The 24,649-nt window shown below is 42.4% G+C and overlaps 1 protein-coding gene across 2 annotated transcripts in view; it reads right to left on the bottom strand.

The window, feature by feature from the left end:
* The window catches only part of LOC108697133 (mitochondrial antiviral-signaling protein), a 30,195-nt gene extending 10,803 nt beyond the window's left edge, over positions 1-19,392 (bottom strand). For both annotated transcript variants that reach the window (XM_041587226.1, XM_041587228.1), the window contains exons 1-4: positions 19,286-19,392; positions 7,411-7,535; positions 4,403-4,580; positions 1,309-1,502 (exon numbers count right to left, since the gene is read on the bottom strand). In XM_041587226.1, coding sequence (XP_041443160.1) covers positions 1,309-1,502; positions 4,403-4,580; positions 7,411-7,527 — 489 coding nt within the window. In that variant the 5' untranslated portion in view covers positions 7,528-7,535; positions 19,286-19,392. The remainder of the gene's footprint in view (positions 1-1,308; positions 1,503-4,402; positions 4,581-7,410; positions 7,536-19,285) is intronic.
* Between the last annotated feature and the right edge of the window lie 5,257 nt (positions 19,393-24,649).

The following is a 24,649-nucleotide window of genomic DNA, read 5'->3' as shown; positions in this document are numbered from 1 at the left end:
CCTAATTTGCATATGCAAATTAGGATTTGGTTCAACCGGGCAGAAGGGGACCGAAATGTCGACAGGTAGCGTAGGATTTTTGAGCTTAGAGACAGGGACACCAAGGCTTCAGACAAAAAAAACACAGGTTTATTAAGCACTGGACATTCCAATGAAAAGGCAACAGAAAAATGTTCAGGTTACAGTTCAACTTCACTGTAGAACATGCAGGGTACAGTTCAGTAAATACACTGCAAAACATTCAGGGTTTTCCCCCCTCTGGTCGCTCACCATCAAGGGAAACTCTCACCCTCTTGTACCTTGAAGTATTTGGGCTTCACACTCAGCCCTGCTGGCTTACCCTCCTGGGACTCAGACTCACTAGCCTCTGCCAGTCCTTTTCTCTTTCTTTCCCCACAAGGGATTTAGGCTCCAAGCTCTGGAACTCTCTTGCTGGCAGAAAAGACCCTTCTGTCCAGCTCTGTCTCTCACAGCCCCTCACTTCCCTGGAGAGCCCTGAGCTATGCTCACACAGCCCTTTTACATTGTCAGGTAGATCCTCTCTCAGCTGCCACTTAATTACCTGGCTGATAGGGAATATTAACCCTACCTGAGCCAAATATTCCTTTGCAGCACATACAATGCAGTTTAAATGCACTCTTTTATGTGTCTTTTGCTCTAAGACAGTGGTGTTTCCCAAACACCCTGTCACAATATATATATATATATATATATATATATATAGGTATGGGATCCAGAAACCTATTATCCAGAAAGCGCCATAGACTCCATTTTATCCAAATAATCAAAATTTTTAATTCAATTTTCTCTGTAATAAAAAAACAGTCGCTTGTACTTGATCCCAACTAAGATATAATTAATCCTTATTGGAAGCAAAACCAGCCTATTGGGTTTAATTTATGTTTATATCATTTTCTAATAGACTTAAAGGGGTGGTTCACCTTTATGTTAACTTTTAGTATAGTATAGAATGGCTTATTCTAAGCAACTTTTACATTGGTCATCATTATTTATTTATTATGGTATTTGAATTATTTGCCTTCTTCTTCTGACTCCTTCCAAGGGGGTCACTGACCCCACCTAAAAAACAAATCCACTGTAAGGCTACAAATGTATTGTTATTGCTACGTTTTATTACTCATCTCTCTATTCAGTCCCTCTCCTGTTCATATTCCAGTCTGTTATTTACATCAATACATCATTATATCATTTGCCTTATGGGCTGTACTGGAAGAGGAGGATTTGCTGGTGGCTGGATATTGTATTCTGATGTGACATCGGGTTTTGTGGATGTGGTGGCAGACGTACGTGATCTGGTGAGTAAATCGGCTGGGGCTGCTGTTGATTGTAGTTAATTGTGGAATCATCATGGCTTCCAAATGGGCTGGCTTCTTTATGAATATGCAGAGACGCTGGTTGTTGATAGTTGCCATTATCTATATCTGCGCTGAGCAGAGCATTCCTTCCTGATGCAGCCGGAGACTGAAACGCTTGTGAAGGACCTTTAACAACACAAATCTTCTTACTAAGAAACATATTCACTTGCTATAACTAATGTCACATTCCTGTCTTCTAACACACACAATCCCATGTTCATGCTGAGAATGTTCTGTTCTGTGTAGCCAAACTGGTTGCTAATAAGCCATTACATGTGTTCAGGGCAGCCATCAGGGGGGAGAGTTGTAGGGGGCCAGAGGGTAAGGGGGCCCCGGCCACGCCCCCCATCTTTCTGAGAGCTGCTGACTTCAAGAAGGCATGGACATTTAAGGGGCCCTGGCCACCAATTTTCTTATAATGTGTGTGGGGGGGCTGGCCACCAATTTTGGCCACCAATTTTTTTTCTCATGTGGGGTCCTAGCCACCAATATTTTTTAATGAGGGGGGCCTGGCCACAAATGTTTTTTATGGGGGGTCCTGACCACCAATATCTTTTTATTTTTTATTAACATGAGGGAACCCTAGCCACCAATATTTTTTTTGTTTTTCTACTGTGTGGTGGGGAGGGCAGACCTGTAGGTGGGGCTTGCAGTGGGCGCAGCCCAGGGGGTCCAGGAAATTTTGTCGTACGGGGCCCTGCGATTTCTGATGGCGGTCCTGCATGTGTTTGGCACAGAGATTCCCTTGCCCCAACGCTATTGAGTAATAGGCATAGATATGGATGGTAAGTAGTGAGGAGCAAATCTGTGCCATTTTCTTCGCCGAAAAATCCGCGAAACAACAAAAAAAAAAATTGCGAAACCACAAAAAATTCACAAACTTATTGAAGTCAATGGGTGTTTTTACGCACTAATTTTTACGCGTGAGACAATTTTTTCTTATGGTGACTTTTTTCTCCAAACGCATTAAAGTCAATGGGGGATTTTTCTTATGCAGACTTTTTTTGTCCAAATGCATTAGGGTCGGGCCACACGGGCAGATTCGGGGAGATTAGTCGCCAGGCGACAAATCTCCTCTTGTTTGCGGCGACTAATCTCCCCGATCTGCCTTTCGCCGGCTAAAATGAAAATTGCCTGTTGGCAGGCACTAGGAGCGCTTCGTTTTCTGAAGTCACACGTAATTGCCCCACGAGGTAACTTGCTCCCAGTTCCTGCCCCCAGGCGATTTTCATTTTAGCCGGGGGAAGGCAGATGGGGGAGATTAGTCGCCGCAAAAAGAGGAGAATCTGCCATGTGGCCAGACCCTTAAAGTCAATGGGCGTTTTTTCTTATTGCGACTTTTTTTGTCCTAATACATTAGAGCAGAGACACACTTGAAGATTCAGAGAGATTTAGATTTAGCCCGGTGACCAAACGCCTCTTCTTCTGACGACTATCTCCCCGAACTGGCTTCCCGCCGGCTAAAATCTAAATCGCTGGCGGGATGGGTGCTTGGTTTTCCAAAGTTCCCGCTGGCAATTTTGATTCTAGCCGGCAGGAAGCCAGTTCAGGGAGATAGGTGCCTGAAGAAGAGACGATATATATCGCGGGCAACTAAATCTCCCCGAATCTTTGCGTGTGTCTCTGCCCTTAAAGTCAATGGGAGTTTTTTCTTATGGAGACTTTTTAGTCCTAATGCATTAGGGCAGAGACACACGCCTCTTCTTCGGGCGACTATCTCCCTGATCTGGCTTTGAGCCGGCTAGAATCGAAATTGCCGGCGGGATGGCACTCGGAGCACTTCATTTTCCAAAGTCACCTGAAGTTCCTGCTGGCAATTTCGTTTCTAGCCGGCTGGAAGCCAGTTCAGGGAGATAGTCACCTGAAGAAGAAACGATATATTGCGGGCAACTAAATCTCCCTGAATCTTAGCGTGTGTCTCTGCCCTTAATGTCAATGGACTTTTTTGTTTTTTTCTCAGCGAAATTTCCTGCGGAGAATTTTCACAGCAGTTTCGTGAAAAATTTCACACATGGCGAAATTCGGAATTTCGCCGTGAATTGTCCTAATGCATTAAAGTCAATGGGCGTTTTTTTCTTATGGAGACTTGTTTGTCCTAATGTATTAGTCAATGGGTGTGTTTTATTATGGGCATTTTTTCTCTGCGCATTTTTCTGCAGAGAATTTTCACAGCAGTTTCATGAAAAAATTTCGCACATGGCGAAATTTGGAATTTCACCGTGAATTGTCCTAATGCATTAAAGTTAATGGGCGTTTTTTCTTATGGAGACTTTTTAGTCCTAATGCATTAGGGCAGAGACACGCCTCTTTTCGGGCGACTATCTCCCTGAACTGGCTTCGAGCCGGCTAAAATCGAAATTGCCGGCAGGTTGGCACTCGGAGCACTTCATTTTCCAAAGTCACCTGAAGTTCCTGCTGGCAATTTCGATTATAGCCGTCTGGAAGCCAGTTCAGGGAGATAGTCGCCCGAAGAAGAGACGATATATCGCGGGCAACTAAATCTCCCTGAATCTTTGCATGTGTCTCTGCCCTTAAAGTCAATGGGCGTTTTTTCTTATGGAGACTTTTTTGTTTTTTTCTCTGCAAATTTTTCTAAAATTCAGAATTTCGACGTGAATTGTCCTAATGCATTAAAGTCAATGGGCATTTTTTCGTATGGAGACTTTTTTGTCCTAATGTATTAGTCAATGGGTGTTTTTTCTTATGGGCATTTTTTCTCGGCAAATTTTTCTGCGGAGAATTTTCACATTCACCGTGAATTGTCCTTATGCATTAAAGTCAATGGGCATTTTTTCCTATGGGTGTTTTTTGTCTGTAAATTTTTCTGTGGAAAATTTTTACAGCAGTTTCACGAAAAATTTCTCACATGGCGAAATTCGGAATTTCGCATTGAATCCATGGCTGGTGAATAAATTTGCTCATCACTTTTGGTAAGATGCCACAAAGCTTGTTTGTATGACGGTTTGTCAGCACATGCAAGGAACAAGGTTTTTATGTGGCTTTTATCAATGGGCAGTGGTACTCACGTTTTCTAAGATGTTTATTGTATTCTTCCTCCAGCTGATTCGCTAGCTCATGCTGCCTGCACTCTCTCAGGGCATTCAGAAGCTCTCTCACCCATCCGTCCCTTTTTCTTAAGGCATTAACGAATTCCCATATTGCATTTTGATTCCCTCTGAGTTCATACTTTTGCCTTAACTGCTCCTTAAAAAGAAAAAAAGAAGTTTAACTTTAATACTTTTTAGAGCAGTGATTCCCAACCAGTTGCTCATGAGTAACATGTTGCTCTCCAACCCCTTGGATGTTGCTCCCAGTGGCCTCAAATCAGGTGCTTATTTTTTAATTTTAGGCTTGAAAGCTAATTTTAATTGCATAAAGTGCCAGGGAGAGCCTCTTGTAGGCTGCCAGTCCACTTAGGGGCTACCAAATAGCCAATCACAGCCCTTATTAGGCACCCCAGGGGACGTTTTCATGCTTGTGTTGCTCCCCAACTCTTTTTACATTTGAATGTGGCTCATGGGTTAAAAAGGTTGGGGACCCCTGTTTTAGAGTGTAATGACATGTAATGCCCTGTACAAATCTCATCGCCATTCAGGCCAGTTCATCTAGAGCTCCAGGAGTTCATGAACCAATGAATGAGCTTGTCCCATTAGAACGGCATCTCAGCAGACTGATCATTGGTCTTTGACCAACATGTGAGCTGAATTTGGGTCAGTATTTACAATGATGTAGCCCATTATAGTTGTGATATTATAAATAATCAGCATTCTTTGTACAGGTATGGGACCGGTTATCCAGAATGCTTGGGACATGGGGGTTTTCCAGATAACGGATCTTTCCATAATTTGGATCTTTATACCTTAAATCTACTAGAAAATCAAGTAAATATTATAATAAACCCAATAGGCTGATTTTGCTTCCAATAAGGATTAATTATATCTTAGTTGGGATCAAGTACAAGCGACTGTTTTATTATTACAGACAAAAGGGAAGTTGGAGCTTTCTGGATAATGAATCCCATGCCCGTTTATGCTTTAGTTTTAAGTAATGCAAAATGGTGTCAGAGAAAATGGCCGTACAGTGTTGGACTGGCCCACTGGTTACTGAGGAATATCTCAGTGGGGTCTCAGTCCCGGTGGGCCCTTCCCTACTGTATGAGAGAAGCAAGATGAGGAAAAAGCAACTTTATAGGTAAAATAACAAATATTACTGAGCAAAGATAATTGGCTATATTAGAGGGTGTCACTACTTAAAGGGGTGTCTCACTTTTACGTTAACTTTAAGTATGTTATAGAATCAGTTGTGTAACTAGATATTACTGGGCCCCACAGCAAATTAATTTTAGGGACCCCGACATATCCAGAGGTTGTCCTTTTTTACCAATATAAATTGAACTTGCTCATTAATTAGGGCCTCATGGGGCCCCCTGTACCTCCTGGGCCCCCCTGCAACCGCAGGGTCTGCTTCCTCTGTAGTTACGCCCCTGTATAGAATGTTCAATTCTAAGCAACTTTTCAATTGGTCTTCATTATTTATTTATTTTATTGTTTTTAAATGATTTGCCTTCTTCTGACTCTTTCCAGCTTTCAAATGGGGGTCACCGACCCCATCTAAAAACAAATGCTCTGTAATGCTACACAATTATAGTTATTGCTACTTTTTATGACTAGTGATGGGCGGATTTATTTGGCAGGCGCGAATTCACAGCGAATTTGTGCATTTCGCCGGCGGCGAATAAATTTGACGCTGTCAAAATCGGCGTTTAGCAAATTCGCGCTGAAGCAAAACGGGACAAATTGGTCCATCACTATTTATGATTCCTTTTTCTGTTCAGGCCTCTCCTTTTTCTAAAGTCTATTATTCAAATCAATACATGGTTGCTAAGGTATTAAAGACCCTAGCAACCAGATTGCTGAAATTGCAGACCGATGAGCTGCTGAATAAAAAGCTAAATAACTCAAAAACCACAAATAATAAAATATGAAAACCAGTTGCAAATTGTCTCAGAATATCACTCTCTACATCATACTAACAGTTAATGCAAAGGTGAACAACCCCTTTAAATTACCACAATATAAAACACAATAGGACTTCATCCCCCAAAAGCCACATAATAAGATACTTAATTGGTAATATTGAATATAATTAATTATAGCGATGTTTATTAGTCAACCATGCCAACACATACATATAAAAACATATTAAAACCCCAAGACTCCTGTAGGAGGAGGGGCCCTTTGCAAAATAAATAATGTAATAGTGAACTAAAAATAGTCCACCAAAAATGAATACGTCTGCAAAATATTGTCACTCCTGCTTATACGGTTGATATTTGTATATTGAAAAGGTTTCAAGGAGAGATTCATCAGTTGCAGACTAGTTATGTATGCACCATTGTGATTAAAGGAGAACTAAACCCTAAAAATGAATGTTGCTAAAAATGGCATATTTTATATAGTGCACTTATTGCACGAGGCTAAAGTTTGAGCTTGTCAATAGCAGCAATGATCCAGGACTTCAAACTTGTCACAGGGGGTCACCATCTTGGAAAGTGTCTGTGACACTCACATGCTCAGTGGGCTCTGATTGGCTGTTGAGAAGCTAAGCTTAGGGCTCATCACTAATTATCCAGCAGAAAATGAGCTTCCCTGGCTGTAATATAAGCTGATGCTACAGGTTTGCTGATTATTCAATTCTGATGCTAATTGCACTGGTTTCTGTGCTGCCATGTAGTAATTATGTGTATTAATTACTAATCAGCCTTATATTGTGACATTTCTATTCTATGTGTACTGTATATTGTGAGTGGGTCCCTAAGCTCAGTAAGTGACAGCAGCACAGAGCATGTGCAGTGAATCAGCAGAAAAGAAGATGGGGAGCTACTGGGGCATCTTTGGAGACACAGATCTTTACTGCTAAAGGGCTGTGGTTGCCTTGGGCTGGTACAGAAGCACAAAACATCATGTACAACATTTCTAGCTACTTCTTTAGTTAGGCTTTAGTTTTCCTTTAAGAATCCCAGTGAGACCATTACTTGGGTGGCAATCGTAAGGCATTGAATATGCGGCAATATTTCTTCTAATGTTATATTGTACAGAAGGCGAATGTTGCTCCGGAGGTACTCCTCAAACTTGTCTTCAGCAAAACCCATTCTTCACCCTAGAATAAAAACCAAGAGAATCACCAGAATTTAACATCTATAAATAAAGGGGTTGAGGGTCATTATAACGTCATGTCCCCATTTTATGTCCCCCTTTAATTTGTCTCCTCCCCATACCCCCTGTTATGTTATATTTCCTTCACAAAAAGTCAACAGGGCATTACCAATCAGTTAGTCTGGATGCGTTTCCATAATCCATTTGTATGTTTGTGTTTGTGCAGAGGTATCTACAGGATATTGTTGTATCGCCCCTAGGAACCCTTTTAAAAAAAAGGTGGTTCACCTTTCAGTTAACTTATAGGGGCAGATTTATCAAATTCCGAGTTCATGGGAGTTATTTAAAACTCCCATAAACTCAAAATTCGACCAATCATTAAACTTTATTAAAAAAATTTAATTTTTCTAAGTCGGGTGAATAGGATCAACCTGCAAACGCAAATCTAATTTGATTCAAATTTTAAAAACTCAATTCTCCGAAAAAAACTGGAATGTCAGGAAGGCTGCAAACAACACCAAATTGATCCCAGGATCATAGGCTAAAACAGCAATTCGGAAGGTTTAAGGTGGCGAATAGTCGAATTCGAGTTCTTAAAGGGCGAGTGTATGATAAAGTTCGAAAATTAAATAGAATTTTTAAAAAAACTTTAATCGAATTTTAATAATTCCCTAGTCCAATTTGACAGTTTTGGCCATAAAAAAAAATTGGAATTCAAATTAAAAATTTTCACTTCGAACCTTGATAAATCTGCCCTTTAGTATGTTACAGAATGTCCTATTCCAGGCAACTTTGCAGTTGGTCTTCGACTTTATAGTTGTTGAATCATTCTTCTGAGTACTCTCTAAATATTTCCAGCTTTAAAATAGGTGTCATTGACCTCTGTGAGGTTACAAATATGTTATAAAAAAACTGGAATGTCAGGAAGGCTGCAAACAACTCCAAATTGATTCCAGGACATCTCTTATTGACTTTAACAGCAATTCAGCAGGTTTTAGGTGGCGAATAATCGAAGGGCCAGAGTATGATAAATCTCTAAAATTTGACTAAATCCCTAGTCAAATTTGAAAGTTTAGACCATAAAAAAAACGTAAAATTCAAATTACAATTTACAATTTGACCCTTGATAAATCTGCTCATTAGTTGATACATTTCTCGCAGCAACTATTGTATCAATTTTAACAGCTGACTTTAAAGGGGAACTCCACAAAAACATAACTTAAGCTTTTTGAAAAGTAAACATAATTTCAAGCAACTTTGCAATATACATCATTTAAAAAATATGCAGACTTTTCATGATTTTAATGGTTTCTGACAGTTCCCTAAGCCTAGCCCCCTGCTCTCCTGCTGATCTGTCTGACTACTTTGCTGAGCTGACCGACTACTGTTACTTTGTATCAACAGCCATCTGTCCTCAGCCTGCATCCTCCAAACCCCACAATTCCCTGCACATGTGATTTCAATAAGGAAAGGAACATCCCAGTGCAATGCATTGTGGGTTATGTAGTTCCTGCATGCTGTCTGTAAGATGTGGAGAAGTTGTTACAATTTGTAACATCAGTGTTTAGTCCCTCCTTCCCTGCCAGGATTTCAAATAATGCAGAAAGAGAAGATCAGCTGGATTTCAGCATTGAAAATGGCATTTATTCATACTTTTTGAAGAACAGGTAACTGTGATGGATATATTAGGGGTTTCTGTGTTATGTGGCCTCTTTATCAAATTTTGGTTTGGAAGCTGGAGTTCCCCTTAATGAAACTCAGGGATTCTGCTCAGCAGGGACAAGATACATTTCTCAGCATCTCTGGAGTATATTAGCAACTATTTGCATCAATTCTAATGAAACCCAGGGATTCTGCGCAGCAATTTTTCATCCAACCTTGATCTTACATTCATAAATCAGCATTCTTGCACCGTGCCAGTATTGACAGAATGTTCTGTTATACAGATAGCTAGAATCTCAGCTGCCATAAAGCAGGACAGGACTGCTGCTTACAATGGGGATCAGATAGGATCTGTGCAGCCACTGGGACAGAATGTTCTGTTATACAGATAGCTAGAATCTCAGCTGCCATAAAGCAGGACAGGACTGCTGCTTACAATGGGGATCAGATAGGATCTGTGCAGCCACTGGGACAGAATGCTCTGTTATACAGATAGCTAGAATTTCAGCTGCCATAAAGCAGGACAGGACTGCTGCTTACAATGGGGATCAGATAGGATCTGTGCAGCCACTGGGACAGAATGCTCTGTTATACAGATAGCTAGAATTTCAGCTGCCATAAAGCTGGACAGGACTGCTGCTTACAATGGGGATCAGATAGGATTTTTTTTTATTTACTAAAAACTTATCAATTTACAATAATTATCAGCTCAGCTAAATCAAACTTATTTGAGACTATTCACTACCAATAAGCAAAATAGAATCCATCAATCTTTGGCTTTGGCTCAGCAGTTTCTCCCACCACCATACACCAAACCCTCTCAGAGTCCTTCCTCTGTCCATAATTCCAGCCCAAAAACCCAACCCTGGCAAAGTCTTCCTTTGTCCATGAAAGGGGGTTTCCATCCCTCCCCACCCACCACCACAAACCTGACCACAAAGTCCAGCTTTCTATTAGTGACCCATCGCACCGCCCTTCCCACATACACTCCCCAAACCCAGGGTTTGCAGAACTTGTCCGCTGAAAAGCATGAGCTGGTGGTGTTATTGTGTCTGGTTTTTTTTCCTCCCTCCGGGCACTTTTGCCAGGACATATCTTAGGGGGTATAAAGAGAAAATGGTCAGACATCACAGGCATAAGCAACCAGGTCCGGACTGAGAATTAAAATAGGCCCTGGCATTTCAGGTACACAGAGGCCCAAACAGCCTCCACCAGCCCACTAAATACTGACTTTCTATGGGACCTTCCAGCAGCCCCTCTGGCATTTGCCAGAACCCACAGATTGAAAGTCCGGGCCTGTTAGCAACATAAAAGCTTCAGCATAAATCACAATTTCACACTTCTCCATTTGGATTCATTCAGGCAGCTTTGCGTAACCTCAATTTCCCTCAGGAAACCCAAATCAGCCACCACAGACTTCACTATTTGGTCTATAACAACATCATCATGGCTAATAGACCTTCTGCAGCGGAACTGCCATAGGTGGTACCTCATGACAGATATTATTAGATACACTGTCCCTCTATCCAGGGGATGTGGGACAGACAGAACATCATAGGCCGCATTGGCATAGGACAGGTGTTTGAAGTGGGGCACATTGAGAGCCTCTGCCAGCCGATATCGTACAACTTTCGTCACAGGACAATCCACAAGAAAATGTTCTAGGGTAGGGCTGTCCAACTGGTGGCCCATGGGCCGGATGTTTACCATATGTAATCTTTAAAAGGTATCACTAGAGAGATAAACTGGCCCCTGCATTGTTTAAACCTGAAATTCAGACTAAACCCCTGTATTGTTCACACCTGTGACACCTCTATTGTTTATATCCTAAAGCCCTGTACTGTTCACACCGGAGATCCAGACTGAAACTGCCCACATTGTTCACCTGTTCACACTTTATTCAAAATGCTAATGGGAAGGGCTGTGTCACTGTATGTAGTACATATTAGACTGATAGGTTTCCCTGTCTCCTGCTCTGTTCTGCCTTCCCTCCCTGTGTGTGCCATTCTCTGCTTGCCCAGTGCTGCCTGTGTGTGCCATTCAATGCTTGCCCAGTGCTGCTTGTGTGTGCCATTCTCTGCTTGCCCAGTGCTGCTTGTGCGTGCCATTCTCTGTTTGCCCAGTGTTGCTTGTGTGTGCCATTCTCTGCTTGCCCAGTGCTGCTTATGCGTGCCATTCTCTGCTTGCCCAGTGCTGCTTGTGTGTGCCATTCTCTGCTTGCCCAGTGCTGCTTGTGTGTGCCATTCTCTGCTTGCCCAGTGCTGCTTGTGTGTGCCATTCTCTGCTTGCCCTACACTACCTGTGGGATGTAAGCCTGTTAGGGGTTTGTTAGCATTTGGAAATTGTTTTTAAGGGCCCCTAAGGTGTTTAATCATGTGTTGGGGGGTTGTTGTATTATCCACAGGGGAGGGTGAGGCATATGGATTTAACGGTATGTTTTAACGGTATGTTTTAACATGACTTCACATGTGAGTGATTTCCCTGCAGTGAGCACCAACCATTTGGTTTTTTGGTGTGTTACCACCGTTAATGTGGATATGATCTTAAAAGTTCTTGTGGTAATACGGGTGTGGTTTACAGTGGGTGTGGTTTAAAAGGAGGAGTGACCAATACTGACTTGCATTATCAGCCCTCCACCACATAGGCCATTAAAACTTTGGCCCTCGGTACCACAGAAGTTGGATAGCACTGTTCTAGGGTCTCATTAGTGGAACAGCCCCATTGGGCACTCCTTCTCTATAATGTTCAAAAAGCTTACATTGCCTCGGACAAAAAGTCTTCCCTGAAGAGCAAGCCAGTTCAGATCAAAGTACTTTGGGGGCACCCTTCTGTCATGGAGCCACCGGAGGCTCTGAGAAAGGACATCCCCCACACTGTACTTTAAGACCAAGGGGGGCAACAAAATAGCTCAGTAGGATCCTCTGATAAATTTGTTTCCTCGCAACAGAACTTGGTTTCCCCATTTCTTATGTCCCACTTTCTCAAAAGTTTTAGCCCAAGCTGAATATACAGACAATTCCTGCACACTCGGACCTGCTTCACACTATCGCCAAGCACCTAACCTCCTACCAGAGGCAATGCCCAATTCCTGATGCAACATTCCCACAGGGAATCAGTTCTTTGGCCCAGGCTCCCAAAGTTAAACTTCAAGAAAATGGATCCAAAGAAGGCCACTGGACATAGCATGCCCAATCCTCCATCTTCCCTCTGCAGGTAAGTAATGCCCCTTTTTACCGGATTCAGACCATTTCCCCAGATTAACTGGAAAAACAGGCTTTGGATCAGAGCATAGAGAGCTTCTGCTAGCGGATATACGTAGGAAACAAACAAAAAGATAGGGACCAGGTAAGTCTTCATGAGCTTCACCCTTTCTCTGTAGGACAGTTTCCACTGCTTCCAACGCTGTACTTTAATATTTCCAGCTTCAAACCTTTCTTCCCAGTTTTGCCTACAATCATCTCCCTTCCCAAAATTTTAATCTGAGTTTGGGCTGTTGAAAATTCCTGGAGCGGAAAGGCCGGCTCCTCGTCTAATGACCAGAAAGCTTGAAAGCTTGAGACTTATCCAGCTTTGACTTCATCTTCTGTGATCTCAGCTGTCAAAGGTTCAGAGTCCAAATTGGTTACATCAGGCACTGGGGTTGCCTCCAGGAAGGATGCAGTCTTCCCCTAATCCAAAGCATAGTCCCGGAACAGAGAACCGTAGAAGTCTTTCACTATCCCAAGGATGCCCTCCCTTAATGTTTGTAACTCACCCTTGGGAATGATCAGACCAGTGACAAGTTTCCGCCCTACATTCTCTTTGCAGTTTAAAAAGGGGCCCGGCAAGTGAAAAACCCCGTAGTCCCGTTCCTGCACAAGAGATTTGTACCGGCTGTACTGACATTCTCTGATCTGGGCCTTCAGCTGGATAATTTTTGACCCCTCCACCCATCCAATAGACGACTCCGACTTCTTTAAAAGAGTCAGGTACTTCATATACCTATTATACTCCTTACGTACAGATAGCTTACGGAAGAAGGTCCGGAATGAGAATTTGGCATCCTCCCACCATGATGACACAGAGTTGTAAAAATCGACTCTTTCGAGCTGGTGGCAAAGAAGAGCCTCAAAATACAGTTGAACTAACTCAGGCAGCCACCACAGACCCTTACCCTTCACTGGAATAGATGAGGATCCCACAGTAAAAGAGAAGTGAAGTGATCAGAGTACTCTACCCCACATCAGTGAACTCCTCACTGGCCCTGACAAAAGCCATATCTAGACGGCTTCTTCTTTCGGCACAACTATAGGTATGTGACGCCCTCTGGCCACCCCACATTGCAACATCAACCAGATCAGCCTGCTGAATAAGCATGTTTAAATAATAGCTTTCTGATTTTCTCATTCAACCAGAACGATCTTCTGGTCCAAGGACCTGGTTGAAATCACCAGCCAGGATGACTGGAAGGGAAGTGTGCAGAAAAGGTCTAACTTCAACTAGCAGGGCCCTCCTGGCTGCCATAGACTGTGGCCCATAAATGTTTATAAGACCTCCAGTAACAGACAATGGCCCACCTGGATCTCAAGTAAACAGTGTACTGTAGTATTGTGGCCACCTTGAAACAGTATTGCTACTCCTCCATATGGTTCCTCTGCTATAGACCAGAAGGAAGGCCCATGTCGCCAATCAGCTCTTGCCTTTCTAAGATCTGCCTGAGTAGTGAGTCGGGTAGAAGGAAAAAAAACTCAGTATCTGAGTTTTCAAAACTTTCGAATGCCAGGAATCTTGTACGCAGCAATCTCACACTGCAAACATTAAGAATCTGATTGTAGGCTGCACCATAATGGATGTTTTTTCTTACCCTTCCTCCCCATATCATTTGACTTGAGGACCACAGTGAGATCTCATTCCATCCTCAAGACAAACACCCTCTCCATCCTGATCACTGGAATTTTTGCACCTACAACTTTCTTACTGACAGGTTGGTCACTCCCTTCCTCTTTACTATAAAGGGAGTTGGATTTCCATTTCCTCAGTAATCTCCTCTTCTAGTTCTCTCTTGTCTTCTCTCTCTATTCCCTCTAGTTCAGGACTGCCCATACTTTACTAATGCAAGGTCTACTTTTAGTGATGTTTTCCCATTATGATCTACATCCATAAAAACATTGTTAGCATTCTGTCCCATGGAAAATATTACTTAAATACTGATTTATGAGAAAATGTATATTGCTATATTTAACAACTGTATTGCTATGTTACCTTAATATAATAAATATCTGAATAAAAAACATGAAATAGGAGAGTAATTTAGACAAGCTGTTTGTTGACAGTGTCTTGAGATCTACTGATCACCAGCTAAAGGTCTACTGGTAGATCCCGATCTATCTTTTGGGCACTCCTGCTCTAGTTCCTTCTGCTCCTCTCTTTCAGCTCTGTCTCCCCAGGTCTCAGGCTCCTTCTCCAAAACCCCAAATTTATTTTTGGTGGTGATTAAGAAAGTAGTAGAACATTCCCCTCTCATTCTTCTTACCTTTCTTGCTAGTATTGTTCCTCACTGCTTTCCTCTCTATCTCTCTACCTGGTTTTGTGTTCTCCTTTCTGCTTGTTCTCATGGTTTTCTCCACAGGCCTCTTTGGAACAATACTACTCTGTGAGTCCCTCACTTCTATTTCACTTTCCTCACTGGTCTCTCTTTCTGGTGTTACAAAATCCTTCCTCATATCCTTGTCAATCTTTGGGAAAAGGGTGACTATATAATGATAGGCCTCAGGGCACATGTCCCATTTGATTACAGAGATTGCACCTAAAATTTACACATGTTTCTGCAACATGACCAATTGCATTAAATAGGGCGCACCTCAGGACTGCACATGACTTGGCCAAATGGTTACTTGCTCCACATTTAAAGCACCTACTGGGGCTGCCCAACATAAAAACAGGTAACTCATTGTTTCCCAATGAAAAAATAATTGGGAAGGTGCTGTGGAACGTTAACGGAGACTGTTCTTACAAGAAACCTTCTAGATGGAATTTGCTCTTTCTCCCCGTCCCATTTCATTTTTACCCAATGTTTCCTCTTAAAGGGTTGGTTATGGGACACGACTGGGGTTGCAAAGAGCCTTCTCTTTCCCCAAAAACTGTTTGCAGTTTCATCCACCCCTCCTACCTGAATAGATTCTACCTCTACTCTCTGCTGTACCTGATCTGACTGACTCTCTATATGACCAACTTGCTCCACCTCTAACTCCGTCTCCTGACTCACAGACTCTTCAGCTGCATTCTCTTGTCCAGGCTGCACAACCGCACTCTATCTCACTTCTGTTTGTTCAGCTGCACTCTCTCTCTCACTTCCATCACTCATTCCCATCTGTGACCACACTCTCAGCCACACTCTCAGCCACTTCATTCCGCACACACAAAGTAGATTCTTTAGCCGCTTCTTCCATTTTTTCTTCAGATTCTGGGCCACTCTCAGCTGCTTTACTGGAGACCTTCTTGCCCTCTGTTTGAATCTTCTGATGGTCTCACTGCTGCTTTAGGCAACTCTGGAAAGTCCTGATCAGATGAAATCTCATTGGCGGCTTGAGACGAATCCTCATACTGTAGCTTAGGTCTTGTGCTGGTTTGTGGCAGATTCACTTTGAAACTTTTCTGCTTCTTTTTCTTCATTTCTTGCTCCTGAATCTCCTCATCAAAAGTCATGTTCTGCCATGTTCATGTCACTTCGTCGTTGCTGCCGCCGGGGAGGCAATGGTTTTGCAAACTCTGGTTCACTCTCAGAAGTGGCCGGACTGTTGGAGGTACTGGATCGGGTCGGGCGCCACTCAGTAGTAGGATGTGGATACGCTGCTTTATAACCAGAACGCATTGACTCAAACCTTTGCTTGTTCTGATAGATTTCTTTCCACAGCCCGACTTTCTCATACAGTTGGTTTATTCGCTGGTCAATGCTGCTCGTTTCATCAAACAAACTGTCTTTCTTGTTCCTGTTCAGTTCTGTTTCCTTCCCATCAGACAGGGATACGAGGTTATTCAGACACTTGATTGATATTTGCAGTTTTTTCTTTTCATTTTGTAATGTTTGCAGCTCCTTTAAGGCTTCTGCAACCTCCTCTGCAGTGATTGGCTCGTCTTTGCCTTTAATCTTGCCTTTGCATGGAATGGCTCCTTTGCTTGGCTTTGCCACTGTTGCTTTAAATGTTGGCTCCTCCCCCTTCTTCCTCACAAGCTGTTCCTCCTGCACATTCTCTCCCCCTGGTGATTGAGCTGTAACATTGGCTGCACCTGCACAGGTGAGAGGCTCAGTTTGACTGACAGGAGCCTTTGTGATGTCATTTCCGATGCCCCCAACTCCTTGTGCAGTGTTTGCCGGCGCCATCTTGGATTCCCCATGCTGAGACTGCAGGTCTGCTGCAACTGTCAGTTCACTTGGCTTCCCAGACTCTCCCAGCTCCACAACACAGACACCTCCCTCCCCAGGGGCCACAGACTCCAACTCCATGTGCATCACAGGGTCTGACAGGGGGGGATCACTGTGTGTTTGGGGTGCAATAAACTTGTGCATTTTATCAGCAGGTTTGTCAGATGTTTCTTTCTTTTGCAGGGTTTTACTTTCAGTGTATTTACTTAACTCGTTCACTGCTGTAACCTGCAGCTGCTGCTGTTTATTCTCTGCACACACAGGGTCACATTCAGGCTTTTGCTCTTTCTTCTTACCTTGTTTCCCTGGGGGTAATGCAGGATTCAGCTTGGATTCTTCCTGGGGGGGTTTCTCAGTGGGAGCCCCACGCCGGCTTCCAACTTCCTGGGCCCGAGCCACTTGTACATTCCTTTGCTTTTGTTTTCTGATCTCAGCCAGACTTTTCTCCTCATCACTCTCACTGCTGTTTCTCCTCCTTGATCTTGGGGTTCCCAGAGAAGAGGAGTGTTCATTATGTTCCAGGGAATTTCCAGTGGTGCAATATTATCAGGTTGATTTTATTGCAGCATTGGGAATTCCCTGGAACATAATGCAGAATTTCTTTCCACAATTATAACACGACGGACACACTTGGAGGCTATTATATACTTTTTCACATCAATTTGAACTTTTAACTTTTTCTATGGATGGAATACTTTTTACATTTTATATATCCAAAAAGTCATTGGTGATATTGTTAAGAGCCAACTGTAACAATTTTAAGGGTTAAATGTGATGCACAGATTGATTAATTAAGAGGTGGGACTTCCTGTGTGGATCTTTAAAGCAACTTTTCACTGTGATTTGTACACACTTGAAAAAGGGCCTTTGCTGCCCGAAATATGTAGTGTGGACGCATAATTATTTGCAATGTATACAATGTCATTTAGTAATAGAAACTACACCATAAAAATCATGACAGAATCCCATTAAAGGATAAGTAAACCTTGAAAATAAGTGAATGTAAAATTGATGAGAGTATTCTAAGCAGTTTTGTAATTTACAGTCATTATTTATTTTGCTTTAATTCCAAGATATTAAGGGATACATGTGCTGTTAATATGAATGAATTTTGTTACAACAGCACCACCTGCTGGTCAGTTTCCCACCAGTCTGACCACCAAGGAGTCAAGGAAGTTGTCAGGAGAAAGAAAGAGGCTGCTCTGATGTTCTTCTGCTTAGAAATAAAATTGGAAACCTTTCTCACATCTTTCCTAAGCAGAAGGACATCAGAGCAGTCTCTTTCTTTCTCCTGACAACTTCCTTGACTACTTGGTGGTCAGACTGGTGGGAAACTGACCAGCAGGTGGCGCTGTTGTAACAAAATTCATTCATATTAACAGTACATGTATCCCTTAATATCTTGGAATTAAAGCAAAATAAATAATGAATGTAAATTACAAAACTGCTTAGAATAGCACCCTCATAAATTTTACATTCACTTATTTTAAAGGCGTACTTATCCTTTAATGGGATACTGTAATAGGAAAAATGTTTTTTTCAAAACGCATCAGTTAATAGTGCTGCTCCAACAGAATGCTGCACTGAAATCCATTTCTCAAAAGAGCAAACTGATTTTTTTATATTTAATTTTGATATCTATGTCTAGGGCTAGACATGTTGTCAATTTCCCAGGTGCCCTCAGTCATGTGACTTGTACGCTGATAAACTTCAGTCACTCTTTACTGCTGTACTGGAAGTTGGAGTGATATCACCCCCTCCCTTTCTCCCCCCCAGCAGCCAAACAAAAGAACAATGGGAAGGTAACAAGATAACAGCTCCCTAACACAAAATAACAGCTGCCTGGTAGATCTAAGAACACTCAATAGTAAAATCCAGGTCCCACTGAGACACATTCAGTTATATTGAGTAGGAGAAACAACAGCCTGCCAGAAAGCAGTTCCATCCTAAAGTGCTGGCTCTTTCTGAAAGCACATGACCAGGCAAAATGACCTGAGATGCACCTACACACCAATATTACAAATAAATACACTTGCTGGTTCAAGAATGAAATTTTATATTGTAGAGTGAATTATTTGCAGTGTAATTTAGAAATAAAAACTACACCATAAAAATCATGACAGAATCCCTTAAAGAATCACCTGGCGTGCAACACTTAAGGGTTAAATGCACACGAATCAATTTGCTTTTCGTGTTCCTTCTGAGCAAAGCTACGTAGTTATACATTTATGGCCATAGCAATTCGTCTTTAGGAAACATCTATGTTGTCCCTATCAAAAACAGACGTTGTCCTTTATATAAACTCCTTTCTTTTATCCGTCAGTGGAAAGAACGCCGGCCCCCGGCTCATATTCTCAGTAGGAAAACGACATGTAACACATTTCCAGTGGTTGTAAAGTTCTCTGTATATGAAATCTCTGCCTCTCTTTCTCTCTCTCTTGTGTGCTGGTGGCCTGGGTGGGTGAGGTCTTGTTATTACCAACCAAACTCGACCTCGGCCTTATTAGAAGTCCGGGCTGTAACCCCAGAAACCGGAGGGAGGGAATACTAAAGATCAAGGCCCTGTCACTGTAATCACCGACCCCACTGCATGAAATGCGTTCCATGTCCAGAGGCTAAAAAAAAGGAAACTATCCCTCACAATATATAATGTGTGCTGGGAACTTAATCCTAAATGCACATCTACTTACCTGCTGAGATACCGTACTTGCTACAGAGCCAGAAGCAGATACAGTGTATCCGTCTCTGCTGTCCCTTTATTCAGGGGACTTCCTTGTAAAGATCATTGTACAGACACCCCAACATGCTCACACCCACCCCACGTCCTGCAGTCTGAAAGGCTGACAGTTTATAGAATGACACGCCCTCTTCAGCCCATTGGCTGCCCGCAGCTGTCACTAGTGTACTGAAATGGAGAAAAAATAGGCAGCGTTCCTCCCTATCTAAACTTAAAGGCACAGCATAAAACTTCAGCCGCCTTTGTAGTGACAATGTATGTAAAACATGAAAAGTGAGGTTTAAAGGAGCGGCAGACGGTTTCAACCTCAATGACCGCAATGATTAGCATACATGGTGTTTTAAAGGGGTCGTTCACCTTCCGAACACTTTTTTCAGTTCAGTTGTTTTCAGATTGTTCCCCAGAAATAAAGACTTTTTTCAACTACTTTCCATTTGTTATTTTTTACCATTTTCTCAAAATCTAAGTGTAAAGTTGAATGTTCGTGTCTCTGGTGTTTGAGTCTGGCAGCTCAGTAATTCAGGTGCAGATTCTGAACTGTCACAATTTTGCAACATTTAATTGATATTGTATCAATTTTAACAGTTGCCTTTCAGTGATGTGCGGGTCAGGTTTTTTCCCGCACCCGATCCGCATTTTAAAAAAGTCTAAAAAAGTGAATCAGGATGGATTTACTGCATGTTGTACCTGTATAACAATGTATGTGACCAGGGCTGCCATCAGGGGGGCACAGGGGGTACAAGTGTACCGGGCCTAAAGGGGGGGCAGTGCTGAACTTTTTAAAAGAGCTGGGCCCCCCTTGACTCCGACAAATGCGTGCCGCCTCTTCTGACGTCCCAAACACCCGAAATGCGCAAGTGCTGAAAAGCTGAAAGTCCTGAAGCGGTGAAAAGACCGAAAGTCACAAAAGCAGCCGAAATGTAAGTCCTGAAGCTGCGGAAAGACCCAAAGTCATGAAAACAGCCGAAATTGAAGTTCTGAAGCGGCGAAAAGACCCAAAGTCATGAAAACAGCCAAATTGAAGTTCTGAAGCGGCGAAAAGACCCAAGGTCACGAAAACAGCCGAAATTGAAGTTCTGAAGCGGCGAAAAGACCCAAGGTCACGAAAACAGCCGAAATTGAAGTTCTGAAGCGGCGAAAAGACCCAAAGTCATGAAAACAGCCGAAATTAAAGTTTTGAAGTGGCGAAAAGACCCAAAGTCATGAAAACAGCCGAAATTAAAGTTTTGAAGTGGCGAAAAGACCAAAAGTCATGAAAACAGCCGAAATTAAAGTTTTGAAGTGGCGAAAAGACCCAAAGTCACAAAAGGAGGCGAAGTTGAAGTCCTTTGAATACCAATGTGTGTGTTTTTTTATTTATTTTAATCCCCTGGCCACCAATTTATTATTTTAATATTCTATAGGCCCCTGCCAACAAAGTTTTTTTAAAAAATATTTATAACTTGTAAGGGGGGCCCTGGCACCAATGTTTTTTTAACTTATAGGGGGGCCCTGGTTCCCAATAGCTTTCCATAACTTGTGTGTGTGTGGGGGGGTTACCTTTTTTTAGTGCTGATGTCTGTGGTCTTTTAACTGTGATGTGGGTGGGGCTTGAGGGCTGGGATGGGTGGGGCTTGAGGGCTGGGATGGGCGGGGCCCAGGGGGGCCCAAAATGTTGTTGTAAGGGGCCCCGTGATTTCTAACGGCAGCCCTGCATGTGACAAATAAAGAGTCTTATCTCTTATCATCAAGGCTTCATTTTTCTGCAGGGTATGTTCCAATCACTTTCCTTTGTCATCTGATTTCCCACTGAATCATCTGAAGGAAAAACTAAATGACAGTCAGAGAAAGACAGGCCTGTACAAGAGAGATCTGTACAACAGAAACTGACACTTTTTGAGGTCTACAGTTCAGGACAGTCAGCACCATTGGGGTTATACAATATAAAGCTTTCCTGCTCCAAAGCAGGTATTACTGGTTACTGTACCATCTGCCTCCAATGCCCTCTGGGTATATATAAGGCTAGAGGTCTAAGTCTGCCCTAGGGTTGACCTTGCCATTATTCAACAAAGTGCAGTGTTTGGGAGAGAGCAGGGGCCACAGGTGTAGTGCTTTAAAAAAACAGTAGGATACTGGGCAACCAAGCTGGACTACAACTCCCAGCATGCTCTGCTAGAGATAAATAAACTGCAAATGCATGAAACTGGAGTACCCACCCAGCCCGTGAAACAGTACTGCCTATCTGTGCTAAAAATGAGGGACAAAGGGGTCACTCATTTACACAGTTCTAAGCCTTGGAAGTTACTGCGTATTCAATCACGTTGCATGGGCCCCAATCCAGATAAATCTCACTTTACTCCAGACTAGTGAGACCTCTAGTGGCTACACCCCAAACAACATCTTCCTACTGCCCCAGTCACTGCAGAGCAAACCTAAAACTTAAAGGGGAATTATCGCAAAAAATGAAAATTTAATATAAGCTTCAGCATATTGAAATAAATATTTCTAAATATAATCAATTACATATTCTGCATTGTTTCTGAAATAATCAAATTTATCCTCACTATCCCTCTCTCAGCATCTGTTTCTCTTCATTCTCTCTTCATGCAGCAGTTGGGTGTCAGATATTCATTGACAGTTAGATCCAATATATCTTATAGGGGGGCTTCCTTTCCTAGCAGATGAATTAGAGCTCACTCAAATAACTGATTCCAGTACAAACAAAATCTAACAGAATAACTGCCTTTTGCACAAATTCTGCATGTAGAGAGACATGATGTCTGGTGAGTTTAATAGTTTAATAGTGATCTCTAATACTCTAATACAGGGATCCCCAACCTTTTGAAGCCGTGAGCAACATTTAGAAGTAAAAGGAGTTGGGGAGCAACACTAGCATGAAAAATGTTCTTGGGGTACCAAATAAGGGCTGTGATTGGCCATTTAGTAGCCCCTATGTGGATCGTCAACCTACATTGAGACTCTGTTTGGCAGTACACCTGGTTTTTACAACTAAAACTTGCCTCCAAGCCCGGAATACAAAAATAAGCTCCTGCTTTAAGGCCACGGAGAGCAACATACAAGGGGTTGGAGAGCAACATGTTACTTACGAGCTACTGGTTGGGGACCACTGCTCTAATACATCTTCTAGGCAAAATGAGCCCCCCATAAGATATATTAGATCTAACTGTCAATGAATATCTGACACCCAACTGCTGCATGAAGAGAGAATGAAGAGAAACAGATGCTGAGAGAGGAATAGTGAAAATAAACTTGATTATCACTGGAGATGATTTGGGGAGTGCAACTGATTTGGGGAGTGCACTCTATGTAGGCATATCGAAACCCAAAAAATGCTTTACATGTCCTTTAAATGCATTAACTGAATCAGCATCACAACATCACCCGGCAGTGCATTCCACAACCTCACTGTCCTCACTGTGATGAACCCCCTACTCTGTTCCTTTAAATGAAACTTCTTTTCTTCTAGTCTGAAGGGGAGGCCTCTGGTACGTGATTCTCTTTATGGGTAAAAAGGTCCCCTGCTATTTGTCTATAATGTCCTCTAATGTACTTGTAAAGTCTAATCATGTCCTCCCCTCCCTCTAACCAGTTTAGTTGCACTTAAGGTCCCCATAGACGCGACGATTCTTCTTTGGTGAACGATCGATTTCAGTGCAGTCCGACCAATCCATCAAATTATCGTGCGGTTAGTGGGATTCGCACGATCGTGCATCTTACGATTTTTCGGCCGACATCTGTCAGAAAATTGATCGGCCAGGTTTAAAAATCTTTATCGGTCCCAGTGCAATGTATCTATGTTTGCAGGGCCAAGCAGGCAGCTACTCTTCAGTTTTGCTGGCACTATCGCCTGAAATGGTCTTTTTAGTTGATGGACACATCGTACATTTAAACAATCATTTCGAGATAATCCTGGTCTCGCGATAACGATTGGATCTTTTAAAAATCTTTACATCTATGGCCAGCTTTAGTCTCTGCACTCTCTCCAGCTCAATTATATCCCTCTTAAGGACTGGAGTCCAAAACTGCCCCATACTCCAGATGAGGCCTCACCAGGGACCAATAAAGAGACATAATTATGTTTTCATCCCTTGAGTTAATGCCCTTTTTTTTATACAAGACAGAACTTTATTTGCTTTAGTAGCCACAGAATGACACTGCCCAGAATTAGAAAACATAATGTTCCAGTTTGCTGCCCAATTAGTCAAATCACTGTGCATGGGCAGGTAGGTGACACAAGTTCTCTCCCCAGAGGGTTCACCAGTTATTGACCCATTGGTCCCCTGGGCCAGTGGGTGGAGGGCTTAACCAACAAGTAGAATGGGGCAAAATTAAAAAAAAAGGCCAATGCCTCACACTCCTGGTTTTGGTCCAGACAAGCCCCATTATGCCCAAACCCTGCGCATGATCCACCCAAACCTTCCATATTACCTCAAAATCCCACTTATATGTCTCATTAGCCCTCTCTATTGCAGTAGCCCCTGTTTCCCCTAATGGCCACCATTGACACAGGCCTTATTCAGTATTCATAAACCATAGAGCTCACGCTGAGAACATGAAGCCCGCAGGCTGTGGCCCCTGATAAGTAACAGAAATGCCTCATATGATACAGGGTGAGCCAAACTACAAGAAATTGCCCTGAGTTTTACCAGGAGCACTTGAGTCACGAGGAAAGGTAAGAACTTTGCTACAAGTTGTACTTTCTGGTTTAACACAACCGTAAAAGAATGCTCTAGCTCCCCATAATTTCTTCACCCAGGTGCTCAGTCCTGAGTGTCCCCACTGTATAATAGTAACAAACTTGGAATATTAGACGGCACTTCTGGAAAAGGCTTTATTGTAGCAAACACCTAACATGTTTCTCCTATCTCCCTTAATTATAGGCTTCATGATTAAGGAAGATAATCCATGTTTGACCAGTAGCCTGCTACAATAAAGCCTTACCAGAAGTGCCGTCTAATATTCCAAGTTTGGTACTTTCTGGTTTGGTACGGGGGGTTCATGGAGTAGAATAACAATTTCTCACACATTGTTTCCTGAGAACAGTGAAAGGACAGACAGACACTGCTGTCAGTTGTATTTTCCTTTTTAAATAACTTTCACATCATTGATCATTTATAATCAATATATATAAGAGATGTGTTCACATTTTATTTCATTGTGTCTTCCCCCCATTATTTTTTTTTAATTTTGAGAGGCCATCTCCTTTAAAGGGGTCGTTGACCTTTAAATTAACTTTTAGTATGATGTAGAGAGTGTTTTTCTGAGACAATTTGTAATCGGTTATTAGCTTTTTTTTTTTTTAATTATTTGTGGTTTT

This window comes from Xenopus laevis, chromosome 1L (assembly GCF_017654675.1).
Source record: "Xenopus laevis strain J_2021 chromosome 1L, Xenopus_laevis_v10.1, whole genome shotgun sequence".
NCBI classification, from domain to species: domain Eukaryota; kingdom Metazoa; phylum Chordata; class Amphibia; order Anura; family Pipidae; genus Xenopus; species Xenopus laevis.
Note: the sequence above shows the minus strand (reverse complement) of the source record. Positions and strands in the feature narration are given on the sequence as shown.